The 13243-nt window shown below is 37.6% G+C and overlaps 2 protein-coding genes across 11 annotated transcripts in view; one reads left to right on the forward strand and one right to left on the reverse strand.

Moving 5' to 3' along the window:
• tinagl1 (tubulointerstitial nephritis antigen-like 1) overlaps window positions 1-7095 on the forward strand; it is a 38113-nt gene extending 31018 nt beyond the window's left edge. For both annotated transcript variants that reach the window (XM_084130335.1, XM_084130336.1), the window contains exons 10-12: window positions 1396-1519; window positions 4402-4447; window positions 4542-7095. In XM_084130335.1, coding sequence (XP_083986461.1) covers window positions 1396-1519; window positions 4402-4447; window positions 4542-4706 — 335 coding nt within the window. In that variant the 3' untranslated portion in view covers window positions 4707-7095. The remainder of the gene's footprint in view (window positions 1-1395; window positions 1520-4401; window positions 4448-4541) is intronic.
• Window positions 7096-10451: 3356 nt separating this feature from the next.
• The window catches only part of trioa (trio Rho guanine nucleotide exchange factor a), a 51252-nt gene continuing 48460 nt past the window's right edge, over window positions 10452-13243 (reverse strand). For all 9 annotated transcript variants that reach the window (XM_084130510.1, XM_084130517.1, XM_084130511.1 and 6 more), the window contains 5 exons: window positions 12977-13098; window positions 12794-12872; window positions 12351-12551; window positions 12131-12269; window positions 10452-11131 (listed from right to left, as the gene is read on the reverse strand). In XM_084130510.1, the coding sequence (XP_083986636.1) occupies window positions 10586-11131; window positions 12131-12269; window positions 12351-12551; window positions 12794-12872; window positions 12977-13098 (1087 nt within the window). In that variant the 3' untranslated portion in view covers window positions 10452-10585. The remainder of the gene's footprint in view (window positions 11132-12130; window positions 12270-12350; window positions 12552-12793; window positions 12873-12976; window positions 13099-13243) is intronic.

Here is a 13243-nt window from a genome sequence, read left to right on the forward strand (position 1 = left end):
TCGTCCTCGAGAGGGTTGCGGCAGGTACCCACCCATAAATGTTTTGTCCCAGGCACTAGCGGCGTCAGGATTTTGATTGCAGGTGGGCCCCCAGAAAACTGGATGGGCCAGTTAAAATAAGGCAAAAAAAACAAAAAAAAACGGGTTCCCCTTCATCTCCGTTTCAGCGCTTTTCTGCGGCACTGAGGACAGCGACTCAGTAGCCTACCTGAATTTAATGCGTAATTAGCATAGGTTAAAAAAAAATTAAACAGGAATTTTTTGTTGCTTTTTTAATCCAATTACAATTTAATTTAATTTATTGTTTAATAAAATTATAGGCCTATTATTTTTAGTTTATTAACAGCAACAACAGCTGTAAAGATGAAGTTGACGATCGCCATCTCCGTATAGTGAACGCGCCTATAGAGGGCGCCTCTATGATTGTGTTGTCTGCTATATTTGCTTTTTATTTATGAAAAATCCAGGCAATTGGTTGATAAAAAAAATATTAAAATTAAGATACAATTTATACAAAACGAAATTCACTTTAAAAAAAGTCTTTCTGCAAAACAAAACTTAATTAAGTGGTCAAAATCATGTCTGACCCGCTCCATGTCTCTCGATATTGCTCATCCTATCTTACTCGTGCGGTTCACTTTTCATAATCAACATAGATGAAAAAATAACATTATAATATTTTTAAAAATATGAAACTAAATGCGCTTATTTAATGGCAACAACACAGTAGGCCTACAGACTCTCTATTTGTACAAATTGCTGCACATTCATTTTATTCTGAATTTTGCACACATAAGTTGAAAGGCATTTGTTTGTGCATGCATGTAAAACATATCTGCAACATTTATCAAGTTCACTGATAATTATGCGTGCATTTATTAATTATTATCTTAATGAATAGCCTAATGTAACAAGGAGAAGCATGTAAACTGCGCTGTTTGTTTAGAATGGAATGGATCGCAAATAGATCTGAATGAAGAAACGTACAAAACCATAGTAGAAAATGGGTGGACCCGGACCTAAAATGGGTGGGCCCAGGCCCACCCGGGCCCAATGGTAGCGCCGCGGCTGGTCCCAGGCCCTCTTGAGTTTAAGCAATTGTCCTTTATGCCATATGAAGTTGAGCTCTTTTGAACTCCAGTACAATTAGCAGCAGCAACTTTGATCTCACTTTTATCTGCAAGAGAACAAGATGTTTGGGTGAGCGTGAAGAATTACATAATTGGGCTTTGAAAGCAACCGTGGTGTTTCCTAACTCTGAGTGTTAAGAATGAAGGATCAGCTTTTAAATATTGATTCAATGACGTATGAAGGTCTGCACTACTGTAATTTGCATTGTATGAATTAAAAACTGTGCATAATGGGTTTGTGTTATCTTTGTTTTCCCCTTTCTAGCCATCATGGAGGTCCACGAGGATTTCTTTGTGTACAAGAGTGGAATTTACAGACATACAGATGTCAATTATCACAGACCGCCACAGTACCGCAAACATGCAACACACTCTGTCAGGATAACAGGGTAAGTCCCAGCATTGTGGAACTTTTCATCTCTAATGGAAGCAAGAGGAATGAATTTTTGGCAGCGTATCAAAAAAAAAAGGGGAAAAAATTCAGAAATAGTTTAACAATTATGCTTTCCTGTAGTTTAACCAGTAGAGCGTTGGCGCTTGCAACGCCAAGGTCATGGGTTCAATTCCCAGGGAAAGCAAGAACTGATAAGAATGTAAAATGTGTACCTTGAAATGCAATGTAAGTCGCTTTGGATAAAAGCGTCTGCCAAATGCATAAAAAAAGAAAAAGAAAAAAGAATACTATTTTTAGCATGATTGCAGCTAAAGACACATTATATATATTCAAGTTTTTGTCTGATTTCTGCTGCTCCACTGAGCAGATTTTTACCATGATTTGTTTTTGGGTGCGAGTTGAAAGTTCTCAAGAGTAAATATTCCAGTATAACATCCTTAATTTAAGATACATTTACACAGGAAGCTAAAAAAGTAAAATATTAAGACTTATTTCTTTGAAAATGTATCTTGAATTCAACTTATTTTTCTTCATTTACCTCACCAAATTTTGCTGATTTATGCTAAAAGAGATAAAACAGTATGCCAATGGGGTAAGACAAATAAATAGCATATATTTTTTTTTTCTAACCCCATATTGTTTAACTTACGATCTACTTTCCACATCATGGCCCTGAACTGACTTGCCTTGAAGGGACTTTGAAAATACTTGAGACAAATTCTTTTAGAGACATCAAGGCCTTTCAGACATGTTTTTCTTTGTTGCTAGCAGACAAAACACCTGGATGACTGGCCTTGCTTCCAGTCCCACCCCCAGACACGCGCACCTCAAAACCTTTGTCTGGTTTTGCACATTCACACGTAACACACACTAATAGCACTGCGCAGTGATTCTCAACTAGCCTCTCCTCAATAGAGTCCACTAGAATAGTTTTCTCATCAATTACCAATCATTTACTGATTTATGAAGAACATGTTCATTCAACATTCACATCAAAAAGATCTAAAATATTCAAAGTAACATTCATTTTACTTTTTAACATAACATTTTTGTCATGGGGGCAATATTTTATTTTGTATTGATTGGATTTAAATGCAGTCTCTACAGAAAAGAAGCATCTCTCAAACAAACGTGCGTCTAGATGTGCATGAATGTGCTCTTAGTCTCTCCCAGACAGTGATAGTTGAGTTCCCGAGGGTCAGGTCATGTTCTCCAGGTATGTGTCTGGTAACCCGGTCTGACCTGCCGCTGGTGTCTGCGAGTGTGACATGCTTCACTGGTGACGGTGAGTCTGTCTGAACCCCGGCTTTTCTCCCGGCCTCCTGTCACTCGCTGACGCTGCGGTTCTCGCGCTGCTCTAGACGTTCAGAGGACCCTGTATAGGCCTGTGGAGTTAACGTACGGGGGACAGCTGCAGTGTTTTTACGGGGAAATCCCACCGTGGTGCATTCGGCTAAGCCCGAGGCCTGGGAAAGTTTGTGGAAAGCTCATTGATGTCCAGTGTAATGGAAATGGCATTGTTCAATGCAGACAGAGAGGCCTAAACCCAGCACAGGTCAGAAGCAGTGGTATGTGTGTTATTGTCCAAAGCCAAGGACAGAACACATGGTGAGATAAGAGCGTATAGAGGTCTGAGCTGCACCAAACACACAGCCATTGGTTCTGACCCTTCAACTCTCCCATGTTATATGAGGGCACATCGCTTTTTTAGGTGGTTTTGTTTGTTATGTGAGTGTACTGAATACCGATTACCCTCTGTGAGGATGGAAGGCAGATAAGAATTATTTTGGAACAGAATGAAATGTTCCCGGGTCTGATGGAAAACTTCCCTTAGAATAGATGAGGACTAAACTATATTTATTCCAGACTTTCCACATATACAAATAAAGACCCCTTGATGCATGTAGTGATTGATGAAAGGATCAGCTCAGATGAAAAGATCCTGAATGGTCAACGGAGAAGCAAGAGGAAGTTCTTGGCATGGTGAAGGTTCAACCCATCGGGTTGTTGTTGACTTGAGGAGATGTAAGGGTGTGTGTGTGTGTGTGTGTGCTGCTTCCTGATGCTCACGCCCTTCCTCTGAGAAGTGGACACAATTCATCTCATCAGGAGAACATGTCCACAGTACCGTTTGCCGGATGTATTTTGGTTTTCGAAGAATTTTTAAATTTTTTATAAGCTCTCAGATGTGATTATTCCTCGCTGCTTAAATATTCTCATCTTGTTTTCCAGTAAAAGCATCCTTAAATTAACATAAATTCACTATATATATATATATATATATATATATATATATATATATATAGTTAGATTTATACTACATGAAATAAAACAATTTGCGCTACTGTATAAGAAAAATTAAATTAATTATAAAAATAAATATATTATATTATATTATATTTTTTTATAGAGTTGAAATATTCCTCACTGCTAAAATCAATATTTTCACCTGTTTTGCGGTAAAACATATTTAAAAAAATGATATATATATATATATATATATATATATATATATATTATAGTTTATATAATACAATTAAGATACAATTTATCTTGAATTAAGCATATTTTTCTTATCCCATTTTTCTTCATAAGCTGCATAAAAACAATTTTTATGCAGTTAGATAAATAAACAAAATTAACTATATAAATAAATATAAAGATTATATCATATATAAAATCAGTCAAATATGTAATTATATTATACAGACTAAAATACTGAATAAGAAATTGATTGAATTTGTAGCTTTGGTTGGATGTGTGAATTTTCTTTTCCCTTTCTCCAAAAAAAATGATTCCTATTCTTAGAGAGTTGATTTGAAAACTAATGTTCAGTGAATGCACAATAGCACATTGTTTTTTATTGCACTTTTTCAGATGGGGAGAGGAGAGAGACTACAATGGCAGAACGCACAAATACTGGGTGAGAACTGATATCCATCTGAGATGCTGATGTGAACTTTTATTTTCTGTTCACCAGCAGCTTTTACACATTTTTTGCACATTTTTAACCACAGATTGGAGCAAATTCATGGGGGAAGAACTGGGGCGAGGACGGTTACTTCCGCATCGCTCGTGGTGTAAACGAGTGTGAGATTGAGGCGTTTGTGATCGGCGTGTGGGGCAGAGTCACCATGGAAGACATGCACAACCATCATCATCATCACGGACGGCGCAAGTAGAGATCTGGAGATCTGCAGAGGGCTCTCTGGCGCCTCACTGTATGATGTAAACCAGTCAGTCAGGTCTTGTGCAGGTTTGTTAGAGTCTGGTTTCCACCAAACCCCAGTGCCTTCTGAATATCTCTTCACACCACATGCATAAACAGTGCTGTCCATCTCCACTAAAGTTTTGGTTCCTTTTGATGACTAGTAGGAGGAATGTAATCGTCTTATTGGTGGAAACCGGCTTGTTATACTCCTTGGCTGGACCTCAAATAACTAACAACCACAGGTCTCAGACGCTCTCAGGACTCAGTATCCAAAGACACACTTCACAAGCACACGCGCGCTCAGCATCATAATATAACTATCTCAAATGTCTAACGTAGTGATATTAGGATGAGTCTTATGTTTTGTGTTTTTCCTTACCTTTGGGAATCATCACACACTAAGGCAGCACTCCATACATCATGCTAAAGGGATTGAGGGATGGAGGAACACCAGAATGGAGGAAGAAGGATTTTAGGACCAATAATTTATTCTAAAAAAATTCCCTAGATTAGATTTAAGACAGTTCTCTGCATTCCATTGAGATTAAGGTTTTTTAAATATTACTTTTAAGTATTTTAAGATGGGAAGTACCACTCTAGTCTACGTGTTCAAAATCTGATTCTTTTAAGTTGGCCGAACTTAAACTTAAACACTTTCTTCACACTTCAAAACAACTGTTAGTCACTCTCAGTTTAGAATATAACTAGAAGCCACGGAATAAAAAAATAAAAAAGGTAATTGTGACTTTTTTTCTCACACAATCTGTCACACATTTTTTTTCACAATTCAGAGTTTATAATTCACAATTGCAACTGTGGGAAATGAAGTCAGAAGTGTGGGTTATAACTTATTTATTTCTCACAATTTTGAGTTTATATCTTACAATTGTGAAAAATATAGTCAGAATTGCGAGTTATAAACTTGCAAAAAAAAAAAAAAAAAAGTTTGAATTGTGAGATAAAAAGTCACAATTTCCTTATTTATTATCACGTGGCGGAAACATATATATCGTGGCCATGGATTAAGAATTTGTTCTCTCTTTTTAGTAAATTAGTAAATTGTGGAAACTAATTAATTTGGCCACGATATACATATTTTTCCTGCATATCATGTGCAGGGCTTCATAGAAAACAAACCAAAATAAATGTTTTTTTTTGTTTTTTTTAATGCTTATTAGACCAAAAAATGACCACCAGTTACTGCAATTTTGAATGACCCTTTAATTCTCAAGAATTAAGTTGTCTGAAAGTGGGTTTGGTCATGAAACCTGGAGCTTATAGTGACCTCAAGGTCAAATATGCAAAAGCAACCAATGGTTTATCACCAAGACCTTTGGTTGAAACGATTACAATGTGTTGGCTATATTGCGCTGTAAAAATTATATATATATAAAATACCACAGATTCAGTGTAAGAATTGAACCTGCTCTCTCAAGTCTTACTGTACTCTGTCAACTAAGATTGTACACAAACATTGACATATTATTTGTTCTTGTGTCTGTTTTGTTGAATTATTTAATTGACTACTATGACCATTAGTATTTAAAGAAAAAAGGAAAAATCTTAAATATGAGATTTTCGAAATGTAAGAGGGCAAAAGTGAACATGGGTTTGAGTACAATGCTGAATTACTGTCTCGCTACTGTATGTAAATCAGGCAAAACTACAATATTACAAGACATCATAGTGCATGTTTGCTTCTCAATTATCCACCTACACATAAATGGAGATTAGTGTGCGTTAATTGACAGATATTTAATTTGAGACATATATTGCTGCTTGGGCATAAAACACAGCAGACTATATTATCATGCATGCGCCAGAGCAAACCCATCTGCTGACTTTGATAATGATAACATCATTATTATGGTGACATGACTAATTCAAAAGCCTCATGACAGGCATTTGATTCAGCAATACGCTCTCACAGACAGGAAGACTTTCAGGAAGTCTCAGTATAAATTCAGCAACAGATGCTAAATTCTCTCCATTAGTATTCGGTTAAATGTGTCCTCTATTAGTCATGCAAGAAGTTCCCATTTAGATAAAGCAGGTTAGACAATCATATGGATATGAATATTCAATGTCTTAATATTGCCAGATTTTACATTACAGTTAATATAGATAACACTGATTTGAGCCCAAGCTGGATCGTTCTCATTTAGACACATTCTCAGTTCGTTCTTCCAGTTCTGCAATTATGAATGAATACTGTGTTATTTAAGATCAAAGTCTGTCTGTAAACAATGCATCACTGGTTACTACTGTGCAATGTTATCATGTTCCTCGTATTGTCTGTACACAATGCAAACCACTGTAGTGTTCATCTGTGTGATGCAATAAAAGTCCTATACAGCCCACATGGTCTCTTCTCCGTAATATAATAACTTTTTTTTTTTTTTTTTTTTAAACAAGCGAGTCTGTAGGTAAGTAGACATCGAAAAGTGTGAGGGAGTCATAATCATAAATCCGTTTTTAGTTGAAAACAGTTTGTTCGTTGATTCACGGACTTTTATAAAGTCCTTTTTATTAAGATTCGTCCATTCACTTTAAAAAGCATCATTATGCATTAATATGAGGAGAGTTCTCCTCATGAAAGACCCACGACTGCAGATCAACGTGCTACTGCATTTCTCTCTGATATGGTAGGACGTCAAATGTGGAGGATTTGAACTGTGTGACAAGATGATTGACAGGCCAGTTTACTGTGACAGCCAGGATGCGACAGAGAGCAACCGTTAAAGACGCAATTGTATGACGTGATAGTTTGTCCCAAAGCTTGTGTTGTGTACTCTTTTGCTACACACTCAAAAGTATCTACCCTTTCTATACAAAAAGAGTATATACTTTTAGGGCGTAGTATAAGTAGACGAATTGGGACGTAGCAAAAGACTTTAGATATACAAAGACGGTGCACTTATATAATCACGCGTCGCGAATGAATGGGAGAAAACCAAGGGGGTAATCTTTCAGAAAAAACTGAAGCTTCCCCGGGCCGCCATTGATTAGCATACCATCATCTGCTGTTAGCATTCCATTGACTCCCATTCATTTTGGTCACTTTGACAGCGAATAACTTTACATCTGAGGCGTTTAAAGATTCCATTTGACCATTATTTATTTCTAAAGAAACACGAAAATGCATAAAAGGCTCCATTACCTTGTATCTTACGTTATGGCCCCGTAGAAGCCGTTTTTGTAAAAAATAGGCTAACGATTGCGTCATAACCACGCGACTCTGTCGCACAGTAGAGAGATTACCGTATGGACAGGAGGAGAAGCTCGCGGGCAATCGGGGGGACGTGGAGGCAAAGTGACAAAATAATTAATCAGAATACTTAGCAAAAGTTTCTCCTGCTCCTAGCTCATGGACACCTCCTACTCACACCCTCCGTCTCTGCAAGATTTGGAAGGGAATGATTCAGATTTCTCTTGGCACAGCTACTAGAAGACAGACGGGTTGCTCACGTCACATCTACGTCGTCAAGCTCAGTTTGAGTCTGCGCAGTACACTCAGCCATCAGGAAGTGAGTGCTTCTAATTGACTTTTCTCCATTGAATCCAATGGGTTCGCTGTGTCCATTTCTTTTACGGTCTATGGAGAAAACATATTCAAAATGGCGGAATAAGTCCCGCCTTCTAAATAGAAGAGCCAATCGCCAATTGGTAATCACGTCACTGCGGTTAGAAAATTAATTTATATATAAATGGAAGCGATTCTCCCTTCCCAACCTGAACATTCAAAACTTTAAATAGTGTTTACAAATCTGCATTATTGTCAATCAGTGCGACAAACTCCGAAACAGAATAAACCAAGCACAGCAGCCATGAGAATGTTCCATATGTTTAATTCCAAAATAATGATGACAAAACTGAAAATATTTACAGCACATATCGCGTAAACACTTATGGTTTCTGTACAAAGAAATATACACATGCAAAAAGTATAAAATAATCCAAATAAAACAAGTCTAAAATGATAATACATACATTAAAATACAATGAGATCAGAACTAAAATTAGACATTCAATGAAACACTTTTAAAAAAAAAAGCATCCAGTCCAAGTTCCCACGCTGTAAAGGCATCTGTACAACTTTACAATGACAAATAAATTAGGGGACATTATATGGGTCTATACAGATGAATCAACAATGCTCCTTCCTACCGGGAAAGAGTCACTGACCACCAATCAAACATTTCAATACGCTTCAAAATCTCAAAGATAACAGTTGACTGATGAATGATGCGAGGATCACTGGAAATGAGGACAGACTGCATACCAACGGCATTCCAGTGACAATTTCAATTGTTGAGAGCTTCTTACGACTAATCTGTCACCAAAAACTGAGGCCTTAAAACTAAAAAGGACCTACATCTGCATTAAAACTATCTATATGACGAGATAAATATCATAATTTAAAGGCTTCACATTTTTGTCCATGATATCTTGCTATGCGAAATCATATCAATGTCAAGGACTGCCTAGTCTAAATGGGAGGTGCATTTCAGAAACGCTCCAAAAATGCACAGAAAAGCAAAAACATGGAAAATAGATGAAGAAAAACTGTTGTAAAGCTATGAAAAACTCATGTAAACAACCAGTCACAGCTATACAGCGTATAACTTTAAAGGAGTCAAATGTGTGTAGGGGATCGAAAAGAAGAAGAAAAACTAATTCTCATAAAGCATGGAGAGCTTTGGCATACCAATATGTATATCAACAGAAAAGTGACTAGCGTAAGTGCCATGTAGACAACAACCCCGTAAGGATGACAGGGCTTTAATACTTACTGAAAAAGACCGGATTAAATAAACAACAGCACCAAATACGTGCTATTCTACATTTTTTTAAAGGTTTAACAGATGTCTTCATAAACAGTTGCATAAACCATCGAAGCTGCAACATTGCACGTGGTAAGAACCGGAAACAAACACTGTGAGTGCATTTACAGTATTCAGTCGTCGTGTCTGAAGCCGATCCGCTCAGACGCCTGCCGCCCTGTGGCTGTGTATCTCCACCCATGTGACATTGCATTTTAAAAAGAAAGAAAGAAACATAGTATAGAATAAGGCGCATACATCTGCAGATTGCACAACACAATTTGTTCTAGTCGTAGTAAATAAAAAAGAGGTTGAACTTGCAGCCTGTAAAAATTCCGCAGCTAAATGTGGCGCAATCATCATCATCATCATCATCATCGTTGAAATAAGCAACTAATTACACAAAGAGACCAAAACAAGTTTCCACTTAAAACGCTTCTCTACGATTTGTGTGTTGCGTTCATTCAGACTGAATCGATGTAACGGTTTTTATTGAAAGATGTACCTGAAAATGTGTCGTATAAGTATTACGCGCAGTTCATTTTTCTCTAAAGGTTCGTTAAGAAATGTTCCGAGTTGAACACTGTAAAAGCACAGAAACAGCCGCTCGCTCTCTGGCTCAGGCAAAACACAAAGAGAAAAACTTGTTCTCCTCGCTAAATCGCATTGGCATCGCTTTCTTCAAAAACCACGCTTGTGTTCGCACATTTGTTCTACACAAAATATCAGTCCACCTGTGTAGATTTGTTGATCATTCAGCAAATCAAAGAAATATTCTATATATATATTTATATATATATATATATATATTTATATTTATGTTCCATTGTTTTAATCTCTGCTTACAAGTCTTAACTGAATTGGAAACAAGGCAGCAGCAAACTGGGAGAGAACTATTAATCTTAAAATCTCGTCTGCTGACGAAGGCTCTGATTGGCAGATATGGTTGTCAGCACACATTTTGATAGGCTCAGGACTGAAGTCTTCTTAATTGGCATGGGAAAGAGGATGAGATCATGATTCTGGGTCAGATCCTGGGCTGAAGTCTGCTTTGCAGGAAGGCTCTAATGCCTCCGAGAGGCCGCAGGTCGTTCTGGTGTTTGCGCCGATCGATGAAGGAAATGAGTCTGGAGGTGTCGATGCACTCGGCTGAGCGACGGCCCCCCCCGGGTCTCAGCCAGGGGTCCTGCAGGCAGGCGGCAGCCGGGGGGCGCTTGGAGGGTTCGGTCCTGAGAAGCAGACACACGAAGTCCCGCGCCGCCTGGCTCACGCCCTGGAAGTAGTCGTCGGGGAAGCTGAAGTCCAGGCGGCAGATGTTGAGGCACGTCTCCTCCACGCTCTCGTCCAGGAACGGAGACGCCCCGCTCAGCATCACGTACGTCACCACCCCCAGACCCCACAGGTCAGAGGAGAGAGAGACGGGGTCCCCGAGAACCAGCTCAGGGGCCGCGAACTCTGGGCTTCCCAGCAGAGGGTGAACATGAGGAGTCGAGTTGAGCTGCACTGCGTCACCGAAGTCTGTCAGCTTCACCATCGGCTGGGACACGCTCTGCTCCACCACGAGGTTTTCAGGCTGGTCAGAAAATGGGAAATCAGCATCGCTTTGAAAATCCATTTTTATTAATATTATAATATTAATATTTAATTAGCATGCTAAATGACAAATAAAATATAAATAACTAATTGGTAAATAAAATAATTTATTTAAGACATGTTTATTTATATAGCATATTTAATAGCATAATTCATAGTGCTTTACATAAAAATGATACAAAAATAGTAATCATAAAAAGGCTAATAAGAAATACTATATTTTCACACATATGTACAGTACCAGTCAAAAGTTTGGAAAAATTACTTTTATTTAAGTTTTTTTGAAAGAAGTCTCTTATGCTCATCAAGCCTGCATTTATTTGATCAAAATACAGAAAAAACTGTAATATTGAAATATTATTACCATTTAAAATGGTTTTCTATTTGATTTCTATTTAATAAATAGTTAGAAAAAAAAAAGGATTATTTAAAATAGAAATCTTTGGTAACGATATACACTACTATTCAAAAGTTTGGAGGTTAAATTGATAAAAAGTGATATTGAAGATTTATATTGTTGGATTTATATTTTGAATTGCTGTTCTTTTTAATGTTTTTTGTTCATCAGTGAATCCTGAAAAAGGTGTGTCCAACAGTGATAATAACTCATCATATCAGAATGATTTCTGAAGGATCATGTGACACTGAAGACTGGAGTAATGATGCTGAAAATTCAGCTTTGATCACAGGAATAAATTATATGTTAAAGTATATTCAAATATAAAACCATTGTTTTAAACTGTAAATTGTAATAAACAAAAAACATAAAAAATAGTAATGTCTCCAAACTTTTGACTGATACTACACACACACACATTTTTTATACACACACACACACACACACATATACATACATACATACACATATATATATATATATATATATATATATATATATATATATGTGTATGTATGTGTATGTGTATGTGTATATGTATATATAAAATAACATACATAAAAACAAATATTTAACAGTCACCTTTAAATCCAGATGAACTATTCTGCAGTTGTGCAAGTACTGCAAAGCTTCTAAAATGTCCCGGAGGTAAAAGGCCACTTTCTCCTCAGTGAGGTTCCCCCAGCTCACAATATAGTCCAGGAGACGGCCCTGATCAGACCTGTGCAAGAACACGAAACTGAAGCTCAGGAACATCTCTGAGTGTGAAATATTAAAGATATTAAAGTGTGTGTGCTCTCACATCTCAAGGACCAGTGCGTAGCTGCTGGAGGTCTCAAAGGTGTCCAGTAGCCTGACTAGGTGAGGGTGCTGGAGTCTCTGTAGGACAATAAACTCGTGGGTCACCTGGTCTCGCTTCATGAGTTTCTTATTCACAAACTTGACCGCCACAGTCCGCTTTGACCCTCTCTGGTCACAGCGTTTTACTACAGAGAACCTTCCCCTAAGAGAGAGAAACAACATGATCACAATCACGATGTTGCCACGGTCCATTCTCCATAAACTATATTAGCATGTTTCAGACAAAAACAAAACTGTACTCTAGCCTTCATTTCTAACAAACTTCCAGTTAAAATGCAGCCAATTTGTGTTAATGTTTTTTCTAATGGATTCACTTACAATGTTTTTTTATCAATTAATCCATTTGATATCAAAATTGTGTGTATGAATAGCCATGTGTCTCACCTGCCCAGCTCTGCTACCTCAGTGTAGAAGGACTCAAAGTTGTCTTTCCACATGACCCGGATTCCATCGCTGGTAGTTCCTGTGAATGACAGTCAAGTTAAGTTCAAAGCCTTGCTTATCTAAACCTCTGAAACTCCAGGTAGACACTCTGCAAGGCCAGTCTGAAAAGGAACATATTCTTACCCAACACTCTGAGACTGGCTGATGATGCCACACTGCCTACGTCATTGGTAGCGATGCAGGTGTACGTGCCATCATCCTCTGAGGTCACACCTATGATACGCAGCGTGGCCTCGCCAGTCTCACTGTGGTGCAGAGAGAACAAAATAAAACATTCGATTAGTTTAATCACTGCAATGAAATCAAACTGAATAAAATCAGTATTTTGTCCTTCAGGAGAAATATCTAATATCTTTATATTAGGCCCCTAAATGGACATGGAGATGGAAG

The sequence above is a fragment of the Abramis brama genome (genome assembly GCF_963993115.1).
Source record: "Abramis brama genome assembly, chromosome: 12".
Lineage (NCBI taxonomy): Eukaryota > Metazoa > Chordata > Actinopteri > Cypriniformes > Leuciscidae > Abramis > Abramis brama.